General features: G+C 47.2%; 1 protein-coding gene and 1 pseudogene across 1 annotated transcript; one reads left to right on the top strand and one right to left on the bottom strand.

Annotated features, from left to right (window-relative positions):
- Positions 1 to 1,958: 1,958 nt before the first annotated feature.
- LOC107497318 (membrane-spanning 4-domains subfamily A member 8-like) lies at positions 1,959 to 15,247 on the bottom strand. Its single transcript, XM_016118994.2, has 7 exons — positions 15,085 to 15,247; positions 14,068 to 14,290; positions 11,751 to 11,873; positions 8,415 to 8,471; positions 7,390 to 7,518; positions 2,534 to 2,647; positions 1,959 to 2,360 (listed from the first exon to the last, which is right to left on the bottom strand). The coding sequence occupies exons 2-7, from the start codon at positions 14,284 to 14,286 to the stop codon at positions 2,256 to 2,258; spliced, it is 747 nt and encodes a 248-aa protein (XP_015974480.1). The 5' UTR covers positions 14,287 to 14,290; positions 15,085 to 15,247; the 3' UTR covers positions 1,959 to 2,255.
- Positions 12,481 to 12,599, top strand: LOC118603527 (annotated as a pseudogene).
- Positions 15,248 to 21,070: the final 5,823 nt, after the last annotated feature.

The raw sequence follows: 21,070 nt of genomic DNA, 5'->3' as shown, positions 1-21,070 counted from the left end.
GGGCGGGAGGGTCTGATCTGGATTTCCACTTAGGCTTGGTTCATTCTTTAGAAGAGGTTCTCAGTAGAGTTGTCTAAGGATAATTCTTTCATAAGAAATCCCAAATTAGGCAACGATGAGTCCCAGGACCCAGGGACTGACTGGAAAGTGGTGTAAACATGTGGCAGCACTTTTGAGCACTGACGGGCGCTTCCGAATCTCACCATGTCACCCGGGACGGGTTTGAGTGCATAGACCGAGAAGAGGGCAGAGGGCAGTGCCACGTTGGGGAGCAACGCTCCAGGTACAAGGGGAGGAAGAGGAGTGGGTGCCGGAGAGTGAGGAGGGCATCTGGAGAAGCGGAAGCGGAACCCGGGGACGGCGGTTTTGAGGAGAGAGTGGATTATTAGGCCAAATCCTGCAGAGATCGAGAAGGCTAAGGATGGAAACAGAACCACAGACCTTGGCGTTCAGGAGGCGTCGGTGACTTTGGTGGTGAGAGCAGTCTCGTCCCTGGATGGGAAGTGGGGAGGAGAAGCCAGGCGGAAAGTGATGGGAGTTAAGGAGCAGAGACACCGTCTGCTGGCCTTAGTCACCCTGCTTCCCCACCACGCATGCCTGCTTCTGCAAGGAGCGCTGGACCGATCATCTGGAGTTCTGGTCTCGCCTGAGCTCTCAGCTGCGCCAATGACCGTGGGAAAGGTTCTGCCCTCTCTGGCTATGTGCTTCCCTCTATCCATAGATCTCCAAGGTCTCATCCAGTTTTTACGCATCATAGCTCTGGAGGGGGTGGGAGCGGATGGAGGTGTGCAGAGAGAGGCAACAATAAAGTACAAGATGGAGAAAGGGCCAGACTCGTTCTGACCATCCAGCCCTCCGAGAAGAGTCCAAAAGGCCAGCTCCTTTTGGGGGGCCCAAAATGCTAACATCTCAACTTACCAAACAGATAGGTGAAGGGTTGGTCTAGAATCAGGATATTACATGCCCCATATTCCGTTTGTTTTGTCTGTGATTTCCTAAGGCCCACTCAGTTCCGGCAAATGGAAACTCACTGGAGGGCTTGACCCTCAGCCATTTCCAACTAGCTGATGGGCACCCAAAGGCTCCATGGTCAGAGAAGATGCAGGTGCAGGAGACAGAAGTCTGAACAGAAAGCCATTCAGAGGAAACTTCTTAGATAAAGTCAGAGCCTAAAAACATTTAGGAGTGTAAAATCATGTTCATCATGTAGTAACCAAATGATCTATCTATCTACCTTATCTATCTATCTGTATGTATGTATGTATGTATGTATGATTGCAGGGCTTCTGTAGCAAAGGAAAACTTGATGGCCCCTGGACTTTAGAGATTATTGGTATCTGTTGGCCTGTGACCTTTTGAAAGCCAATTGGCCGTCACGGATAATAATATTTAACTTAATGTCTGTCAATCTAGGTTAGAGACATAGCCATTTACCTTTGAACTGGTCCCTGTCCTTTTATAAAGGTCCACTAGCCTCATAACTTTGGGAGCTATCTTTAGATAATGTTTGTTCATGAGTACGGTTGCGTCAGTGGAAATAGTATATAAAAGATATAAAAGAACTGATGATTTTAGTGGATGACTCACTCTCTAAAGATATTTTCAACAGTGTGGTCTCTTACTGCACTAAAATAAACGAAACCAAATCAGACCGAACCAAACCAAACCAAACATCGCTTCCTCAACCAGGCTTGCCCTCCGCTTTCCTCATCAGTGCTAGAAGAAATCAAATCCCTCTCAGTTCTCCCTCCGGCTATCCCCGCATCCTGCCCCGTGTTAGAGAGAATTGCTTGCGCATTGTTCTTTCTGTGAGGCCGGACATTCCCCAAAGTCAAGGACTTCTTGTGTTCACAAGTGTTTACCCTCCTCCTGCTGTGAATGGAGCCTTGAACATATCAAATGCTCGGTACGTATTTATTCAATGAGTGAATAGTTGAAAGAAGGAAGCTCTGGTTGCTTAGACAACAGGTTTCTCTAACACAAGTTCATGCAGGGAAGTGTACGAACATCTGCATACAGAATCTCTACTCGTGGCTACCTTAGGGAGGTTAAAATCCAGTTTAAGTCCCTGTCTTCTTTTTGATAGAGGAATAGCATGATTTTCATGGTGAATTGAAGGACGTCCAGGTTGCAGGCAGCCGGAGAGACATTTCCCTTAAATTGTCGGGGAGGAAAAAAGTGAGTTTCAGAAGCCCAGGAAAGGGAGGTCTTCTGCTGGTCCCAGTGAAAGATGCTTCTAGAACCTTTAGCTTTGCTTATTTGTAGGCTTGCGCCACAGTGGAATAAGCCGGTGGCGGGTTCGCTGCTTCTGGGATGACGACGGAGTGTGTCACAAGGACACTGGGTACGGCCACGGGCACCTGGAAAATATGGACACAAGAGGCTCAGTAGTAGGGGTGCAGGAAGGACCAGGGATGCTCGAGGCCGTCAGACTTCTCCCACTCCTGGGCAAGAGTGGGAGGCATGAAGACCGCTCTCGTCTCCACCCTCTTTGGGGCATCTTTCCACCCACTGAGGAGCCTCCGGCACTCACGTTGTCGTGTGAATAGCAGGCCAGTCGGCAGCCAAAGTGGGTAGTCGTGCACGCAATGCAGAACTCCAGGAAGGAGAAGATGAGCAGCATGCTGGAAACAGCCATTCCAGGGGTCTGGAATCGGAACGAGTAGGGTGGTCATGAGCACTGCTCCGGGAGTCCGGGGTCGGGCTCAGAGGTATGGCTCTGCAGCGGACCACGGCGACGGCTTTGAGGAAGTCCCTTAACCTTGTCTCAGCCTCGTGGAGAAAACAGCTCGCCAGGTTTTTGTGAGGGTCAAGTGTGTTTGTAAAAGAGTTGTCGTTTTAATGCGAACTACGAGTGTTCCTCTCAGGGGTAGTAGGATGGTCACTGTTCAGGGAAACACCTCAATGACTGGTTTCAGGTATGGTGGGGGAGACCTGAGGGTGGGGGCTGGAGTTGGACCGTTGGTCAGTGAAACTGTTCTGTGTCAGAGGTGGCTAGGGGGTGTGGGCAAGCCACAGGAAGGGAAGTGAGACGATTAGTAGGGTAAGATGGGCCTGATCAACATGGCGGGAAGGTGGAGCCCGCAGAAAAAGGCATCCTGTGAGAAACTGCAACTTTACAAAACAAGGACATCTAAACTGCAGTCATCAGTAGTTTCCTGGAATCTGATATAAACCTTCACCATCCCTCTGAACCCATACAGAGCTGAGACAACCTTCCTAGCTTGTGACAATGGCATTTTGCGGACAGGAATAATTGGGGCTGTCTTTAGCTTGGGAAACGGGTCAGTGAAAGGATCCCCAAATTGAACGAATTCAGCAGTGGTAGATTTCACCTCAGCACCGGGAGATATCTAAGACCCCCTCGCTATTGTCCAAGGAGGAGGGGGTTTCCCACTGTATCTGGGGAGAGAGTTTGGGTAGAATCCATTTTAATCTTAAAGGACAAGGAATGAATAACCTTAATTACCATTTGGATTCCGATTACATGAGATAACAAATATGAAAGTAAAAGTGAATGGCACATGGTAGGTACCAAACAAATGTTTGTCAATTATTTTTTAAATGCCATTGGTGTTATAGTTGGACACTCGTAGAATTCTCTCTTTTGGAGAGACTTTCCGCTCTTCCCTCTCACCTAAGCAAGCAATCATTTAACATCTGTTTGGTACAAGTGGCTGATAAAGGACCCTGACAGGCACCAACTAGCGAGGGAGGCAGCTAGGGATGCTGATAATGATAATTCACATCGCTCCTAGCAAGAGCTAGAGACGAATCAAAAAAAGTACCTCAGGGGCACTAAGGAGAGACAGAGATTCGTTTCTACTAAAAGATTTAGAAAGGACAGGGGTCGGACAGAGTGTCCCAGGCAAAGGGAAAGGCAGGATGATGATGTCTCGGCAAATCATAGGGATGGCCTTTATAAATGACGCCAGTCCTTCTCCAATGTGTTTATAAATAAAACCTTCTGATGGGAGGGAGGGGGGGAGGATGGGTGAAAAAGGGGAAAGGGTTAAGAAGTACGAATTGGCAGTTATAAAAATAGTCACCAGAATGCGAAGTACAGTGTAGGCAATGTAGTGGATAATACTGTAATAACTGTGTACGGTGTCAGATGGGTACTAGGCTTTTGGAGTGATCATAAGTTATAGAAATGTCTCACCATTACGTTACACACCTGAAATAAATATAATATTGTCTGACAATTGTAATTTTGAAATTAAAAAGGGTCCCTCGAGCAGCGTAGGCATTCATTATTTGACGGGCATTAATTCCTGCTTGTTGCACTCCTGGAGCACCCCAGCCTTGGGAACAGTCATTTGCAAAGCTGTGAAGCCCAGCCCTCCATGTCCTGATGGGGTGCTGAGGCCAGAGGTGGGGCGGGAGGCTGGGACGAGGGGGTTCTCTCTCCAAGGTCAGACACTGGCAGAGCTGAGATCGGAAGCCAAGTTTTCTGACTCGGAGGTTACTGCTCTCTGCATGCCAGGACCCTGGCTGTGCTTCTGGGGTTCATTCTTTTCTGAGTCTCTCTCCATCTTCCTCTCTTAGCACTTAGTTCCTCCGCCAGCGTTTGCTTCCTAATTTCTTACACTGGGCAATCTGTGCCTCCCCGGTAGGCTCCTCTCCAGCAGGAAAAAAATACCTAAATCTTCAGCGTCTGCCTCTCTCAGTGGGTGGGAGTAACCGGAGTTCGGGGTGACTGAGGGATCCAAATGGACATGAGCTGTGGGACACGAGGCGCTGGAGCCAGATCTCTGGGGAGCAGCAGGCAGCTGCCGGCTGAGGACTCTGGACTTCAAACCTCAAGCAACCAGAAGTCATAAAATATTCTTGGGGAGGAAAGAACTCGAAGTACTTTCGGTAAATGATATGGGCTTGGTAGAGAACGAGTTCTCTGAGAGAGGCTTTTCTTAGGAATCTTGGAAAGAAAAGTCCTGGGAAGGCCCGTCTGACTGAATACAAACAGCAGTTAACAGCTACTGTTTGCCAAGTATAGACCATACCTGGTGCATTCGCTTATCCATTTGACAAGTGGTTCTAGAGTGCCAAATACATGCCAGGCACGGTTCTAGGGATTTGAGATATGGCAGTGAACAAAACAGAAAAATATTCCTGTCATTATGAAGCGTCTATTCCAGTGGGAGGAGACAGACAGGAAGCATCAAACATAACAGATCAGCAAATCGTAGAGCTCATTAGGAGGAGTTTTAGGCCACGGGCTAAGTAGATCGGGGGCAAACGTGGGTGGACGCTTGCGACTTTAGGTACAGCTGTTCAGGGGCATCACTGAGAAAGTGATTACTGAGCAATGACCTGAAGGGAGGGAAGGAAGGAGGGAGCTTTGGGGTAACTGGAGGCAAAAGCATTCCGGGCAGGGGAACACTTCAGGCCCCAACGTGGCGACAGGCCGCGTGGTTTGGGGGAAAGTCAAGGAGGTGAGTGTGCCTGCAGGAGAGAGAGCCAGAGGGCACGAGAGGGCTGGAGTCTGCAGGCCAGGGCAGGGGAGTTGGGAGCAGTGAAGGTTCTGAGCAGAGAAGTGATCAAAAAAGACCCCTGGCTGCTGTTGTGATAAGTGTGGGCGCAGGGAGGGCAGTTAGGGGGCTGCTGCAGAGGCTGAGCCGGCAGGTGGTGGTGGTTTGGGCCAGTGTGATCGTGGAGGAACTGATGAAAATGGCTGGATTCTGGATGCAAGTTGAAGGTCAAACCAGCAGGATTCCCTGGGGAGTTGGTTGGGAGGTGCGGGAGGAGGGAGAAGGGGGGCGCCGATGATTTTACTAAGGTTTTGTCCTGAGCAACCGGAAGGATGCAGTTGTCATTGACCAGGATAAGGAAACCTGAGGGAAGGTTTGGGAAGTAAAATCTGGAGGTCAGAGTTGGATATTTTAATTTCAAGACGATGAGCAGATAACTGGAGACCAGAGACCAGAGTTGGGGAGAGAGGTCTTGGCAGGGGCTGTGCATCTCCGGGAGTCACTGTCATTAGAGGTGTTTCGAGTCGCCAGACTGGACAAGATGGCCAAGGCAATGAGCACAGAGAGAAAAGGAAGAAGACCAAGGACTGAGCCTAAGAGATGGGGGAAAAGAGAAGAACCAGAGGAGACAGAGAAGGAAATAGAGAAAAGAGGAACCGGGTGGTTGGATGGGACTCGCCGCAGGGCAGAGTCTGCGAGCCACAGAACGCCCATCAAAGAGAAAGATGACTGACTGGGGACCTTGAGCAGAGGGAGGTTTTTGGAGGAGGGAGGCTGGGAGTATGGTTAGCGTGGGCTCAAGGGAGATGATGAGAGGAGAGAACTGGGGAATTCTTTGAAGAATTTTTCTGTAGAGAGGACCAGAGAGATAGGATGGTGGCCGACGCAGGATGGAGAGAAGGTTTTCTTGTTTGTTTGTTTTTTTTAAGACAAAAGAAATGAAAACGTGTTTAGATGCCGATGGAAAAGCTTGAGAAAGGGGGGGGACATCGATGTAGAAGGCGGGGTGGGGGAGGGGAGAGCGGAGAACTTAGAGCGCCAGCCTCGAGTGGGCGGGCTCTGTTGTGCAGATGGAGAGATTGGGTTTATTGGGACTCATCTACAGCTACACTTTTCAGTGTGGCAGTCACGAGTCCCCTGTGGCCCGTTGAGGACTTGAGGTGTGGCTAATCCCAAATTTAGATGTGCTGTTAAATGCAAAATAAACACTGATATATCAAAGGTGTGACGCCCAAGAGGCAAAATACTGAATTAACAAATTTTTACATGAATTACATATTGAAATAATATTTTGGATCTATTGGGTTAAATAAAATGTATTATTAAAATTAATTTCATTTTTTTTTTTCAATGGACTCTGCTGGTCTATAGCACAGGATGGCAAATTATGGTCTGTGGGCCAAGTCTTCTCTGCTGCTTGTTTTCGTAAATAAAGTTTTATTAGAACACAGCCACGCCCGTTCATTTTCGTGTTTTCTCTGGCTGCTTTCCTACGACAGGATAGGGTTCAATAGTTGCAACCGAGACCAAGCGGCCTGCAGAGCCTTACATATTTCCTCTCCGGCCCTTTGCAGAAAAGCTTTGCTGACTGCTTTGTCTACAGCAGAGGGCAGGAAGGGGAACACTTGAGCAGGGGCGTGGATTGGTGGGTACGTGAGCATTCTGCACATAACCGCATTTAATCCTCTCAATGGTGCTGTGAGGTAGGCACTGTTTTACGAAGGCAGAAACTAAGACTAAGGGAAGTCACGTACTTAAGAGTATCACAGCAGTGAAGCTGCTGGTCAGGGACTTTAAACTCTGCCTTGGTTCTGCCGGCGCTACCCACAGCGCCTGGCGGTCAGTCAAGCCCTTTTTGGTGATTTTGTAAACTAGCTAACCTGAACCCAGAGGAGGGATGGCTGAGAGAGATACTCACCACACCCCAGTGGGTATAGTAGTCAGTGTAGATATCTTCGGCATTAATAGCTATGTCTATGATGCAGAGTATCACTCCTGTCACAGAAGAGAGTGCGCTGACGATGTTGAAGCCCAAGCTGCAATTCACCTGAAGAAGACACAGAAGGTCAGGGTGAGAGAGGAAAACCATTGTCGCCGAGATAAGCAGAGACTCAACGAGTGTCCCTTAACGTGAATCCCCCAGAACCCTAGTTCTGCAGCAAATAAAGAGAGATGTTCTGTTCAAAAAAAGGGTTTGGGAGTAAATTAACTTTGGAAAAAAACCTGAGTCGAACAAAGTTAAACAGCCTTTGGTGCGGGACTTCTCAGAGCCTTTAGCATGGATTATGGAATAGAATATTCCATAATTATTCTATTCCAAGTGCTCCCAAAAATAACCTTTGGAGATTTTCAAATCGATCTGGCCTGGTGGAGGGACCTGGCGGTCCTGGGGCTCCTTGCCCGAGACCAGCTGCTTGTGAGAGAAAAACAAAGAGACTTTCTTGGATCATTGCTAGGGGATCACAAAGCCTGGTCCATGTTGATGTGCAATGTTGGTTGGCTGGATTCCTCAGGGAAGCTGGTACCCGAGGCTCCTTTGGCTTCTCTGCAGGAATGGCTGGAGGCCAGCTCTGTGAGCTGCAGCTACTCTCAGGAGCTACCCTCCTGCTGGAGGGCTGCCCTGGACACTGGGCAGCTTCCTGCCTCCTCCAGGAAGAGCCTCTTAGAAAAGCTATTGTCTCTCTGTCTCTACACTCCGATGCCTTAACTAAGGTGTAGCTGTGCTGACCTCCTTTCTCCCGAATCCTCTAGACTCTTTCTTCCTTGTGACTCTGGCCACGTTCACATGGTCCTCTACGTGAGTGTGAATGAGTGTGGGTGTCAGCACCCCGCGTCTGGTTATAAGCAGGTGCAAGGATGAGGGAAGGAAAGACTTCTTTTCCCCCTCATATGTCTCTCCAGTAAGTCCCCAGTGGGGATAGCCCATCCCAGCATGTGACTTACCAGACAAGATTTGGACTGTTTTTCTGCTGCCACCGAGAGGGATCCCGAAATGATAAACTAGCGCAGAAAAGAGGGAGTTTAGAAAGAGGTCAGAGGTTAGGGCCCCCATCCTCAGGCTTCCATGATTCTGGTCACATACACACACACACACAAGCACACACCTTCCGTCACACATGCTGGACTCCTCTACTGGGACCGTCAGCTCGACATGAGGAAAAGAACAAACGAATGAATGAATGAATGAATGAGCCGTTTTGTACCACATGCCGGGGATAAATAGAGAATTCAGGATTCAGCTGACCTGGTTTTAAATTCTGGCTCGAAACTCACGTGATCTTGGGTAAGTTATTAATTTCTCTAAGTCTCTATTTCCTCATCCGAAAAATAGAAAAACAAAACAAAAACCAAAAGCCAACAGCTATGTCTCGCTAAGAGTCATCGTCGTGAGATAATCCGTGCCTCGCGCCTGGCGTTGGGCAGATCTCGCACGTAGCAGATCCTGAACATGGTAAACACCGGAAGTTGCTTCTTTCCTTGTCTTGTATTTTCCCACGTGCACACCTCGTTGGTTTCTCGCGTTCACCTCAGGAGTCAGGCATGGGACTCTGAGGGGAGACGGGGTGGGGGTCCCCAGTCTCTCTGCTGCCCAACACCAGTCCTGGCCCGTCTACACATCTGGGCGAGCACCTTTCCGTTACTCGGAAAATGTTGCATCTCTACAGCGCTGAACGTCGGCTATGAGGAGGATGGGGCAGATCGCGCGTGTTTATTTCAACACCGGCATCCTGCAGGCGGAGCGGCTGCTAGGGCGACCTGCTGTCCGTGTAACTGGTCTGAGATGGTATTGGTTACGGTTTAGTCAAAGCTTCACTGAGCGCTAGGCGAGATGCAGTTTGGACCTTGCCTTGCTTAACTGCATGATGGCTTACCATGCACTACTTTTAGTCCTATTGTACAGGTGGGCAGACTGAGGCTTAGCAATTTTAAATAATTCACCTAAGTCCATCTAGCAAATAGCAGAGCTGGGAATCAAATCCAGGTAGTTGACTCCAGATCCCACGTTCTTTTTCAGTTTTGCAATGAATCATGCTACACTGAGCTTTGATTTAAGACTTTCCCAATCATGTCACCCATGTCCTTAACCCGCGCCTTACACTCCCTCCCACTCACGGTAGATGCACGTGAATGGGTATTTATGATGAAAACTCATGCCGGCTGCCTCCGCCTTCTAAGGGGGATGCCATTTTTCCTACGAGTGGAAAAATAAATCTCAATCTCACGCCCCTCTGTTTACAGAGACTTGAAGGGAGAGGAAGGGAACAGAAGGCTGGACTTCCGACGTCCCTTCCGGTCTTTCTGAGGTCCTTCTGGTTGAAGGAGGACATGAATGATCTTCAGAAAAGGAAAGGATAGTCCTGGAGTCAAGAAGGCAACAAAGAGCAAAACTGCCCTGTAGGAAGAAAGGGGGAGCGTCGTGAGGGCTGACGGGGGAGCCGAGCAACCTGGTGAAGGGAAGCCAGCCAGCAGGGCCTTCGAGGCGCCAGGGCAGCCACCAGGCACTGACGAGTGTCCAAGAGAACCTAACACCGAACAGCAGTTATTTTGTGGCTGTGGTGTTAACCCTCTGCACGGCCCCGAACGCCACCGAGGTCTGTTAGACAGACACGGGAACCCATGGTGGAGGGGAGACATGGGGGCCAAATTCCAAGTCTGGGTCTGTGTGGAACACAGAGAAGACCTCGGCCCTGGAAGATGAGACACGAATGGGAACAAGAAGAGAGCAGCCACTGAGACCAAAAGCGCTCCCGAGAGCATCTGCCACTGTGCGGGAGTTGCGCGTGGACGAGGGTGGGGGATGGCTCCAGGCTATTTTGTTGAAATCTCATGGGATAGCGTGACTTGACCGACATCCAGGTTACTCGGAAGTTTTGCCACGTGTGAGAAAAGTTGCATTTGAGTCACAGGTAGGTGTGCGAGTCAAGAGGCAGACCGTGTAAGAGCAGGGAGCAAAAGGAGATGGGGGTGGAGAGGGGAGGAGGCGGTACCGTGTGCGTGCGTGTGTGTGTGTGTGCGCGCGCGCGCGCACGTGCGTGCGTGCAGGCAGGAAGACACTAAGGGGAACGCCATGCGAAAGAGTCATAGAGGCGACATTGGAGAAGAGAAAGGACCTTTAATGGAGTCACGGGTCACTCCTGGACTTTTCCGGGAAAAACAAAACAAAAAACACACCTAACATACCAAATATTTTGTCCAAATGGGGACTCTGAAGCTCATCCGGGTCCCCTCTGCCTAATGGCTGTTCTGTGTGTGGCCGGGCAGCCACTCTTCACCACAGGCGGAAGTGTTTTCCTGCTGAAGCTCAGGCCGCGGGCCCACTTTGGACACTTGAGGGCTATTCTGAACGCATCCTTCTGGGTGGATGAACTAGAAAAACTTTTCCTGGCCTGAGTTGGGCCGGATAGAAAAGGGGGGTGGCAGGCAGCTTGCAGGGCTGTCCTTTGGTGTCATGAGTTCAATTGTGTTCTTTCAGAATTCACCTTTTGAAGTCCTCAACCCCAGTACCTCAGAACGTGACTGTGTGGACAATTCCTGACTTACGATGGTTTGGCTTATGATTTTTCGATGTTACGAAGGTATGAAAGCAATACGCATTCGGTCGAGACTGGATTTTGAGTTCTGGCCTTTTCCTGGGCTGGCGGTGAGCAGTAGGGCACTCTCCCATCATGCTGGACAGCGGCAGCTCCAGGTCAGCCAGGCGACCCCGAAGGTAAACAAGCCACACTCCACAGTGCAGTATGGAATGCATTTTCGACATGATCTTTTCAATTGACTGTGGGTTTATCGGGATGTAATCTCCTCACACGCTGAAGGGTGATGCATTTGGAGACAGGGCCTTTAAGGAGGGGGTTCATGTGATTAAGATGAAATGGGGTCACATGGGTGGGCCCTAATCCAACACAACTAGTGTTCGTAAAAGGAGAGAGATTAGGATTAGGGCACAGACACACGGAGGTCATGTGAAGATGCAGGGGAGGCAACGGCCATATGCAAGCCGCGGAGAGAGGCCGCGGAAGAAAAAACCATGCCAACTCCTTGATCTTGGACTTCTTGCCTCCCGATCTGTGCGATAACAAACGTCTGTTGTTTAGCTACCCAGTCTGTGATGGCCCAAGCCGACTTATAGGCTTGGTGACCGAGGCCTGAGCTAGAGTCACACCCTGCATGCTGTCTCGGCTGTAAGACTTCTGTGGCTAACAGCACAACTTGACAAGGTGGTCCTGAGTGTGTGTTGACACTTTCTGGGAACTCGCTTGCAGAGGGACTCACGTTACTTACCCAGATGCTTCCCCAGAAGGGAAAGCCTCCGACGAACGAGACGGCTATGTAGTACCCGGGGAGGATGCTCGCCATGACAAAGCCCAGGCCAATGTGTAACAGGCCTATCAGGATCTGGATGGCCTGCCAGAAAGAGCCACAAGCTGAGACCTTTGTTTCTAAGGCTGGATCCGCCTGTCCCTGCTCCTTCCCCCCCTCCCCTGCTGCCCCCGCCCCCCCCCCCGCCAGCTTTGTGCCTCCTTTTAATTTTAATAAATATTTTGTTTTTCTGGTCTACAAAATAATATGGAAAATAAAAAACATGAAACGAAACTTCCTGTAATTTACTTCCACTCAGAGAAATCAACTGCTTAACATTTGGGTGTTTAACCTTCCATTGTTATTTTCAAACATGCACTGATAATATGAAATGGCTCTGCAAATTTAGCTTAGTATTTCATCGCGAATATGTCCTCATGGTATTGAGCATTGCCCTGATTCCATCGCGTGGATGCTCTACAGAGTAGTTGGAACAGACATATCAGGCAGGTAAGATTGTTTTTGTGTTTTCATATTATAAAATAACACTGCAATGAATATCCTCGTAGATAAGTATTCGTGCTCATCTCTTATCTCTTTGGGATATTGTCATCCCAAAGAATTGTGTCTGACTCTACCCCATCGAATTAATATGCTCAAGGGCTAGCCCCCAGTCCCCGAGGAAGTGGTCTTACTTGAAAATAGGGTTGCAACCTACGGCCATGCTACCCTGAAGAAGCCCAACTCTGTCTGATTTTGGAAGCTAAGCAGGGTTGGGCCTGGTTAGTACTTGGATGGAAGACCACCTAGGAGGACCAGGTGCCGTAGGTGTAAAAAAGAAAAAAAAAAATAAGGGATTGTATACTGATAAGGTCCTTGCAATCTGTGAGTTCAACAAAGGGTTGCCTTGCTTAAAAAAAAAAATAAAAAGATAAGAAAATAGGGTTGCAGCAGATGTAATTAGGTAATATGAAATGTACTGGAGTCAGGTGGTCCCTAATCCTATGTGACTACTGTCCTTGTAAAGAGGATGCCCTACGAAGACACTCATGCACACTGGAGAATGCCCAGATCGGAGAGATGCTGCCACAAGCCTTGGCCGACCAGAAGCGGGGAGAGAGGCCTGGAACACATCCTCCCCTAACGCCTTCAGAGAACATGGACCCGTGGACAGCCTTGATTACAAACCTTTGGCCTCCAGAAGTGCGAGACAATAAATTTCTGTTGTTCTAAGCCACCCAAATTATGGCACTTTGTTTTGGCACCTCTCCAAAACTTATATTCTTTCCCAAATTATACACACACACACACACACACACATACACATCCATATACATATATGTATATACTACAAACATGGCAGTGAACACAAATATATTATTTCTTTAAATTTGCACAAGTGGTGGTAAGTTATACCGACTGTCTGCCCTTATTCCTCCCCCCCATTAATGATATATCTTGGGGTTATGTCCATATCATTATATAAGGAGCTTTCTTTTTATATCCCCACCGTTCATTCTTTGGATGTATAATGTATTGATTTAACCAGTATTATATTGATGGGGATTTTGGCTGTTTCCATCCTTCGTTGTCAAGCATCCAGCTGAAACAAATAAATTCACACACGTTTTACGTGTGCACACCTGCAGGACAAAGTCTCAGAGATGGGATTATCGGATATTTTTAAATTTGGCAAATAGGAGTTGCCTTCCATGCAGGCTGCCTCCGAGGACTCGCCCACGAGCCACATGCGGGGGCGGAGCTAGGGTCTCAGCTCCGGGCCAGGCCTCCGGGGTCAGAGCCCATGCTTGCCCTCATTAGGCTATGCAATGAACCGGGCCTCCCTTGTCCTACTCAAGACAGCCTTTCAGGGGAGAGATGACCGCAAACTTTTATGTTGATTGTCTAACCTGCTTTTGTTCTTATCGGAGGAAGACTCCATTCAAACACATGGGGTTTAGACTCTGCGGATCGGGGCGGGGCAGGGCGGTGGGGGGCGGTGGAACCCGCTTCTTCCCAGAGACCACATGAATCAGCAAGGATGCTGGCAGGATCAGTGTTCCAGTTTACTGATTTTTGTTGTTGTTATTGTTGCTGCTTTTCTTTCTCTTTTCTAAAATGCCTAAGTCAGAAAATACCAGGCGCCGTACGGAGGCCCTGGCTGCACAACGCGGCTTTCTGATAAATCGGGGTCTGGCAAGGCCCGGGCTGCCCATCCTCCTTGCCGGATCTAGAGTTCCTGTGTTTCTAAATCTCCGCCCCCCTCGGACTCTGGCCTGCGGTATGCAGTCCCACTTACCCCTAGGACTTTGCCTTCTTTCAAGGCTCTCTGGGCAGGTCGCACGATCGCGGTCGGCTGCGGACCAGGAAGGTTTCCGGGAATTTGGTGGACTTGGGGTTGGTTGCGTGGATACAAGGGTTGCTGAGACACGGCCCCCGGCATTGTGGGATATGGGTTTTGGGGTGTCACCACAAACACAGAGTTGGCCGGGGAGCCTGCTGAAGTCATCGGATTCATGGTGCTAAAAAAAACAAATGGGATACAGTCACACTTGTGCTAATGTTTACGCTGATAAAGGACTTTTGTTTTTGTTAACTCGTTTGAGCATCTTATCCCCCTGAGAGATTATGAATCCCGTTTTAGAGATATTAGGGACCAGTTACGGGACAGTTACTAAGTGCCACGTGGTCACTGCTTTATAAATACATTTCTTTCCATCCTCACCCTTGCCCAGTTTGACAGATGAGAAAAGGCAAGGCCCAGACAAGTCAAGCACTGCAGAGGGCAAGGGCTGTGTCTTTTTTCATTTTTGTATCTCTCGTCGTGCTTAGCTTGGCACTTTTGCATACAGTAGCACTATCTGATAACGGAATTTCAGAGCCAGAAAGTCTCTTGGAGGATACCAAGTCCAATGCTCTCAATTTCTGAAAAAGGAAACTGAGGCTGGGAGAGTGGACATGAATTCTCCCAGGCCCCAGTCATATAAATACCAGTTCAATGGAGGTCATTGTCCTCAAAGACGCCCATCGCATTACAGTATATATTTATTGGATGTCTCAGGCTGCTCAATTTTCTAGGGTGCTTTTGAATTCTGGTCTGGTTTTAAAATTTTCCTCTCTCTCTCTTTCTCTCTCTCTCTCTCCCTCCCCTCCCCCCTCTCTCCCTTTAAGCAGACCCCAAAAAACTAGTACATTAAACCCCGCCATGAGCTTTATTTACGCCACACCCAGATTTTATCACTAGTCTCATCTGGTAGAAGAACTTTATCAGCATCCCTCGGTTACCCGTAGTAACCATTAGATTAAACGTACTCACTTTGCTCCGCCAGCAGCTAAGTCTTTCTTGCTTCTCTTCCCTGTGCTTCGCTGTAAGCAACTGGCTTTTCTCGAGACAAGGGATGCACTAGGTTCAATAGGTTGGGCGATGCATTAAGAAAAATCCAAAGTCCTCTCCACTTCCTCCTCGGTGCCCCGGGGCTCAGCTTCCCCACCTTTATTTACTTCCCGATTTGGCCAAAGAGCCAATTAAATGCAAATCAGTTGGGTAGGTATTTAATGGTATCAGTGTGCAGAAGAAAGGGTTGTGCTTGGTGCTCTGGGAGACACAGGAATACACTGGTCTCTCAGGGATAAGGAACATAGCTAGGTATGTCGCAAGACGGAAGGATGTCAATGGCAAAGGAGAGAAACAAGAGCTCCACCCCCCGACCCCGCCCCGCCCCGCAGGAGAGCAGAGGAGAAGCTGAGTTATTGGATTTGAAGAGATTAGGGAAGACTTCAAACAGAAGGTGGAATTTTGAGCTTGATAAGCCAGCCATATGAGAAAAGGAGAGTCAAAGCGTGTGACATGAGAATTGCAATCAACTTAAGTCTATTTTTTACCTAAGTTGGAGCCTGTGGAAAATCAGAAAACACTCATGGGTGGGCATATGGGCTGCGCAGGTATCGCTGTTCTAGGTAATAAGTGTCTCGACTCACCTTTGCATCCCTGTTGGCGTATGATTGGCACGACACCAATTTCAGTGAATAAACAGGTGAAGCCGATGGGATGAACTTTGTGAAACGGTTAACAGAAAGAATATAATTACAGGCAGAGAGAATGGAAGCGGGTAAAAGCGTGAAGGAGAGAAGGCATAGAATATATTTCGGGTGTGGTGAGTAGTGTTTGAAACACTTTGCGGGTGAGGACAATGAGACAAATGAGGATGAAAAGGTAAATGGAGCCAACCCCTATGTCTTTACCTATCTTTTTGGTTTCAATTTCTGGACCTTTGTCCCTCAATTTTTAAAAGTTCTTTATATATCAGGGATGTTAGGTCTTCGTCTGTGCTATATCTTCTCCAAGTTTGACAATGTCTTTTGATTTTGTTTTGGGTTTTTTTTTTTTAGTGTGCAAATTAAAAAAAAACAATTTTTATATAGTAAAATGTACCAATGTTTTTGCTACTGTTACAGACTGAATGTTTGTGGTCCCCCTCCCCTAATTCCTACGTTGAGACCTAATACTCCAGTGAGATGGTATTTGGAGAAGGGGCCTTTGGGAGGTGATTAGGTCATGAGGGCGGGGTGCTCATAAATGGGATGAGTGTCCTTATAAAACACCCTAGGGAGCTCTCCTGCCCCTTCTGCCAGGTGAAGACACAGCAAGATGGCCCTCCATGAACAAGGAAGTAGGCCTTTGCCAGACACCACATCTGCTGGTGACTTGACCTTGAACTTTCCAGTTTTCCAACCTGTGAGAAATTGTGGTGGCTGAAAAATTGACTCTTACCGGAAATTACTGTTTGACTATCGCTATGGGTACGTAGGCCTTTAATTATAGGGACATAACATTCTAAACAAGCTTTCTGCTTCTGTAGCCCCGCTTACGCACCTGACCTGTGAGTTGACAGGTAATGAATAGAAGAAAGATAGCCCTTTGTGTTTTTCCATATAAACTTGTCTTAATTTGTAGACCTCCATAAAATAGCGTGACAACGTTTTGAAAAGATGACTCATGCAAACCCATCTGCATTGAAGGAAGTAATAAGAGGCATCTTAATGGGGCCTTATTGGTGACTAAACCGGAGTCCTTTGGAGACCAGCCTTAACTAAACATTGTAGAAGACAGAACTGTCCATTTTCTAAATTGTAAAAGTGGAAAATTCTCCAGTAAGCTAGTCACAAGAAAAGACAGGGAGTGATATTTTCAAGAGCTAGCTCCCTAGAAAAAAAATCAAACAACATCACCGTCAGGATGCAGATAACAGAACTGTCTACCAGGCCCCGTTTGCTATAAGATTTAAGAGTCCCCCAGAAACAATATATCTTTGTAGTAGACGATAACAGCCAACTTCTGCTTCTACAATCTGCTTAACGTTTAACTATGGTGTAGTTCTAGGAGATGTCTTGTGCAAACATGTGCTAATGTCTAACTTCTGCTTCTGTAAACCTGCTTGCTTGTTTGATGTGGTTTTAGGCTTTATAAGCTGCCTCCTCTGGAAGCTCGGGGCTGATTCTCTAGTGGGGAGAGTCAGTCGCCGGCCGGCTAATAAAGGCTCATAATTAATCTCAATTGGCTCTGTGGGTCTCAGATTTAAATGCGCCGCAACATAAATGAGTTCTCATTCATGGTACCAACTTCCCGGGAGGAAGTGAAGACGCACGGGAGAGGACCGTTACCCAAACTTACTGTAGCAAATGCAAACGTACTCCCTTGGCCCACTCTGCAAGTCACCTTCAGTTTCCATACCTCCTGACAATTCCTGCCTCTCTCTTCCTGGGGGTGCCTGGGTGTGGGCAGGCCAAATGCGCTGGGAGCTTCATACCTCAAGAATTTCTCTTAACAAAGGAAAACTTCTTTATCCCCCCCCCCCCCCCAGAGGGATAATCCTGAAACTAATTCAACGTTACGGAAAGTCCTTGAAAAGACTGAGCCCAGTTCCCAGTTGCCCGTAACAGGAACCCATTCGTGAATGCTTCCTTTATTGGCTTTCCTCCCTTCCTGGTTCACTTCACCACCCTCTCACCATATCCCAAACCCCCACATCAGTGTCTGCTTTTGTGGGAACCCAAAATAAGGTCCGTATTGCCTTGGTTTTTGAAATAACTGCCAAGAATAAGAGAATATGAGTTTCTAAAGACTGAAATGGTTTATGGAGGCCATATATCTAGTTTAATCCTCCCCATCCCCCAGATGATGGCATCCCTGCCAATGCTGGATGCTTCTAGGAGTGGAGGACTTGTTGCTACTCTCAGTTCTCTTTATACAGACAAGGAGTGAATGGGTTATCATCCCCCTTCGACCTAGAGGGACATGAGTATATTCCTAAAAGATTCAGTCCCTTGACACTGATGACAGCCACCCTGGGTATGCTGACGGCTTATGTATACTTTCATGCAGTTTGGTATCACTCAGCAGTGTCAGAGTGTTTACTTGAAAGAAGACTGATGAAGAAACTGTTTATAGAGATGTGGGCAGGGTCATGGGGACCAAAAGAGATGTCGACATACTTGCGAACTAATAACAGAAAAATGCCACTCCTCTAAGAGTTAAGGGACGAGGGGCATGAACCATGTTACCACAGTTACTATAGCAGCAGGAGCTGTAGCCAAGGATGTGAGCTGCTTAAGGAGAGCTGAGGCCTTAGACGGGGCCGCTCAGCTACAGCTAACACGGCGTCCAGGAAAGGGAGAGTGAACCCTGACTTCCCTCTCTGACTTCCAGCTTTATTGGCTGAATACCGCCAGAAGGATCAGAACAAAGGAATGGAGCCGATGCAGTCCACACAGGCTACACAGTACAGGGTGCAGAACAGGATAGGGAGGGCTGGCTGGCTATGCTCCACCTGCCTCTCCCGACCTCCTCTCCATCTTTCTCAGGTTTATTTTGTCCCTCAGGACTGAGATTTATATGGGTTTTATTAACAAGAGCCCTTGCCCTCTGGCTTCCAATCAATTTCAAACAACAGCACACTCCGTCAGGAGACTGGAGGAAAGAAAGGGCAAATTACTTAGTCTCCCAGTTTCTTCCCTGTGCTGTTGCCAAAGGCTGGCCAGTCCCTTGACCAAAGAGTCACCACATGACTCTCTTCTTCTGAGATCTGGGGGACCACTTTTCACTTGCCTCTTCAAGCTGGGAGGATTATGATTTGCTTCTGCTCTTAACTTTGGGATATTATTCTCTCACTTGTGATTTCTCTGCACCCTGACCACATTTTATAGAAAACTCTTGTGTTAAATGTCCCTCCAGGGATCCCATCTGAGTGCTCCATCTCAATCTTACCCGTTACCTGACTGCTCTAAGGGCAGAAAATAGATCTGAATGGGCAAGTGGAGACCTGTCTCTCTTACCCTGAGTCAAATAAAAGCAAACGTGACACCTATGACCCTATTTTTTATTTAAAGGAAGAACGTGGAGGCCTGATCACAGTAAATATATGACAACCTGTCATCCTCTAAAAAAGGCCTGGCTTATAGAAAGCTCGTGACAACTGTGTGAATATGACATTTTTCTATTGAATGGATATATTTTTCCACTTTCTCTCTGGATAAGAAAGAGTGCATACAATCTTCAACTTGCCCAATAATTAAAAAAATATATATTTTTTCGTTGTGAAAGCTCTCATGAACTGAGAGTTGGGAGTGGGGAATCCATGAAGATGCTAATATGACAAGTAGAGACTGCGGTCTTTTGATTGGAAGTATTATATCTGCAGGACCTGCATATTTTCCAAAAAAAGAACATTGAAGAGAACCAAGGTGTATAGTGCTATATCGGTTTTGGTTCTAGAATTCTCAAATCTGAATGCTTACGGTCTCCTGTTCGCCAAATAAATGCAAGAGTTTCTTATCTCTAGTTCTAAGATGAAGATGGATTTATGAGGGTTGGGAAAGGAAACATTTCCTGTAGATGGAGCTGGATGGCTGGTTCATCCTTGGAGAGCATGAAAGGATAAAGGCTGTAAAGTCTCCCAGAGCAGGGGAGCTGCATTGTGATGGATTTCAAGAAACTATTTAGCTCTTACATGCAAATATAAGGCAAAGGCTTTCAAAATCTCCTAAGAAGAGAAAGAATAAGGAATTACATAAGAAAGTTTCTTCATGCTGGAATAAAATTAAAATATGGGTTCTGTAGTCACTGTTAACAGAGAGAACCACATAGTGAATTACACTCTGTAATTTATACAAATACGTTAAACAGGTTAAAAAATTGATTGTTAGATGACGGAATCTTGTAATGATTTTCTACTTCGAAAGGATGCTCCCTAGTGAAAACCTAAATAGTAAAGCTGTAGTTTAGAAGTAAAGATTACACTTCCAAATTGTAAAATAAAATAATATGTAAATATTATATGGAAGGACAGTTTAAACAGGGTCCAGTTTTTAAAAGCATAACCCCCCTTATTTGCCTAACAATTTTTTTTTTTTAAAAGAGACAATTTAACTTTGTCTATGATGGTCTCAGTTTCTCTGCCTACTCATAACATAAAGAACAAAAACTTGCAAATTGACAACAAACTAACAATTAATAATAATAAAGATGAGATTAAAAAAATAAGACAAATATATACAGATGATTGCAGTATATTTTTTTTTATTGAGCTCAGTTTTATTACATGAAATATTGAGTTTCATAGTTAATTCAGTTTTTTCATATTCTTGAAAACAACAATGGACTTTTTCTTGCCCTGTTAACTCCCAAAGATATTCTTGATTTAGAATGCTAGCTCTTGTCCCCGTTGCCCAACCTGAGTCTCAAAGACTTATCAGTGGGGAAAGAGATCCTTCCCATCCCCCAAAGTCTAGACACCCACAGACTTTACAGCTGCTTTTCTTCTCCCACAGCTTCGGAGAGTAGAACGATTCAAATGCCACATGCTCCTACTGCAGAATGCTGAGACGAGAAGATAACACCCTCTCATGATCTGACCATCCTTCAGGGAGTGGGGAGAACGTAGGGTTAGTTTTCTAGGCCTGTTGCAACGAAGCATCACAACGTGGGTCACTTAGAACAACCTGCCTCATTGATCTGAAGGCCGAAATGTCAAAATCAAGGTGTTAACAGAGTCACGCTCCCTCCGAAACCCGTAGGAGAAGGAGGCTTCTCTGCCCCTTCCTAGTTTCTGGTGGTTTGCTGACGGTCCTTAGCATTTCTTGGCTTGTGGATGTATCGATCCATTCTCCATGTTGACTCATATGTTTCCCCATGTGTCTTCACACCATCTTCCCTCTGTGTCCAAATTTCCCCTTTTTTGTTAGGACACTAGTTACATGAGAATTGGGCCCACCCTAATGACCTAATTTTAACTTGTTACCTATAT

The sequence above is a fragment of the Rousettus aegyptiacus genome, unplaced genomic scaffold (genome assembly GCF_014176215.1).
Source record: "Rousettus aegyptiacus isolate mRouAeg1 unplaced genomic scaffold, mRouAeg1.p scaffold_m13_p_5, whole genome shotgun sequence".
Lineage (NCBI taxonomy): Eukaryota > Metazoa > Chordata > Mammalia > Chiroptera > Pteropodidae > Rousettus > Rousettus aegyptiacus.
The sequence above is the reverse complement of the archived record's forward strand: the minus strand, read 5'-3'. Positions and strand labels throughout refer to the sequence as shown.

Bases quoted from the DNA above. Each gene is read 5' to 3' on its own strand.
- LOC107497318 (XM_016118994.2), bottom strand. From the start codon at position 14,286: ATGAATCCGATGACTTCAGCAGGCTCCCCGGCCAACTCTGTGTTTGTG. The intron at 7,519-8,414 runs GTAAGTCACATG...TGTCTTCTTCAG, and splicing joins AACAGTCCAAATCTTGTCTG to GTGAATTGCAGCTTGGGCTT. The intron at 2,648-7,389 runs GTGAGTATCTCT...TTCCGATTCCAG, and splicing joins ACTATACCCACTGGGGTGTG to ACCCCTGGAATGGCTGTTTC.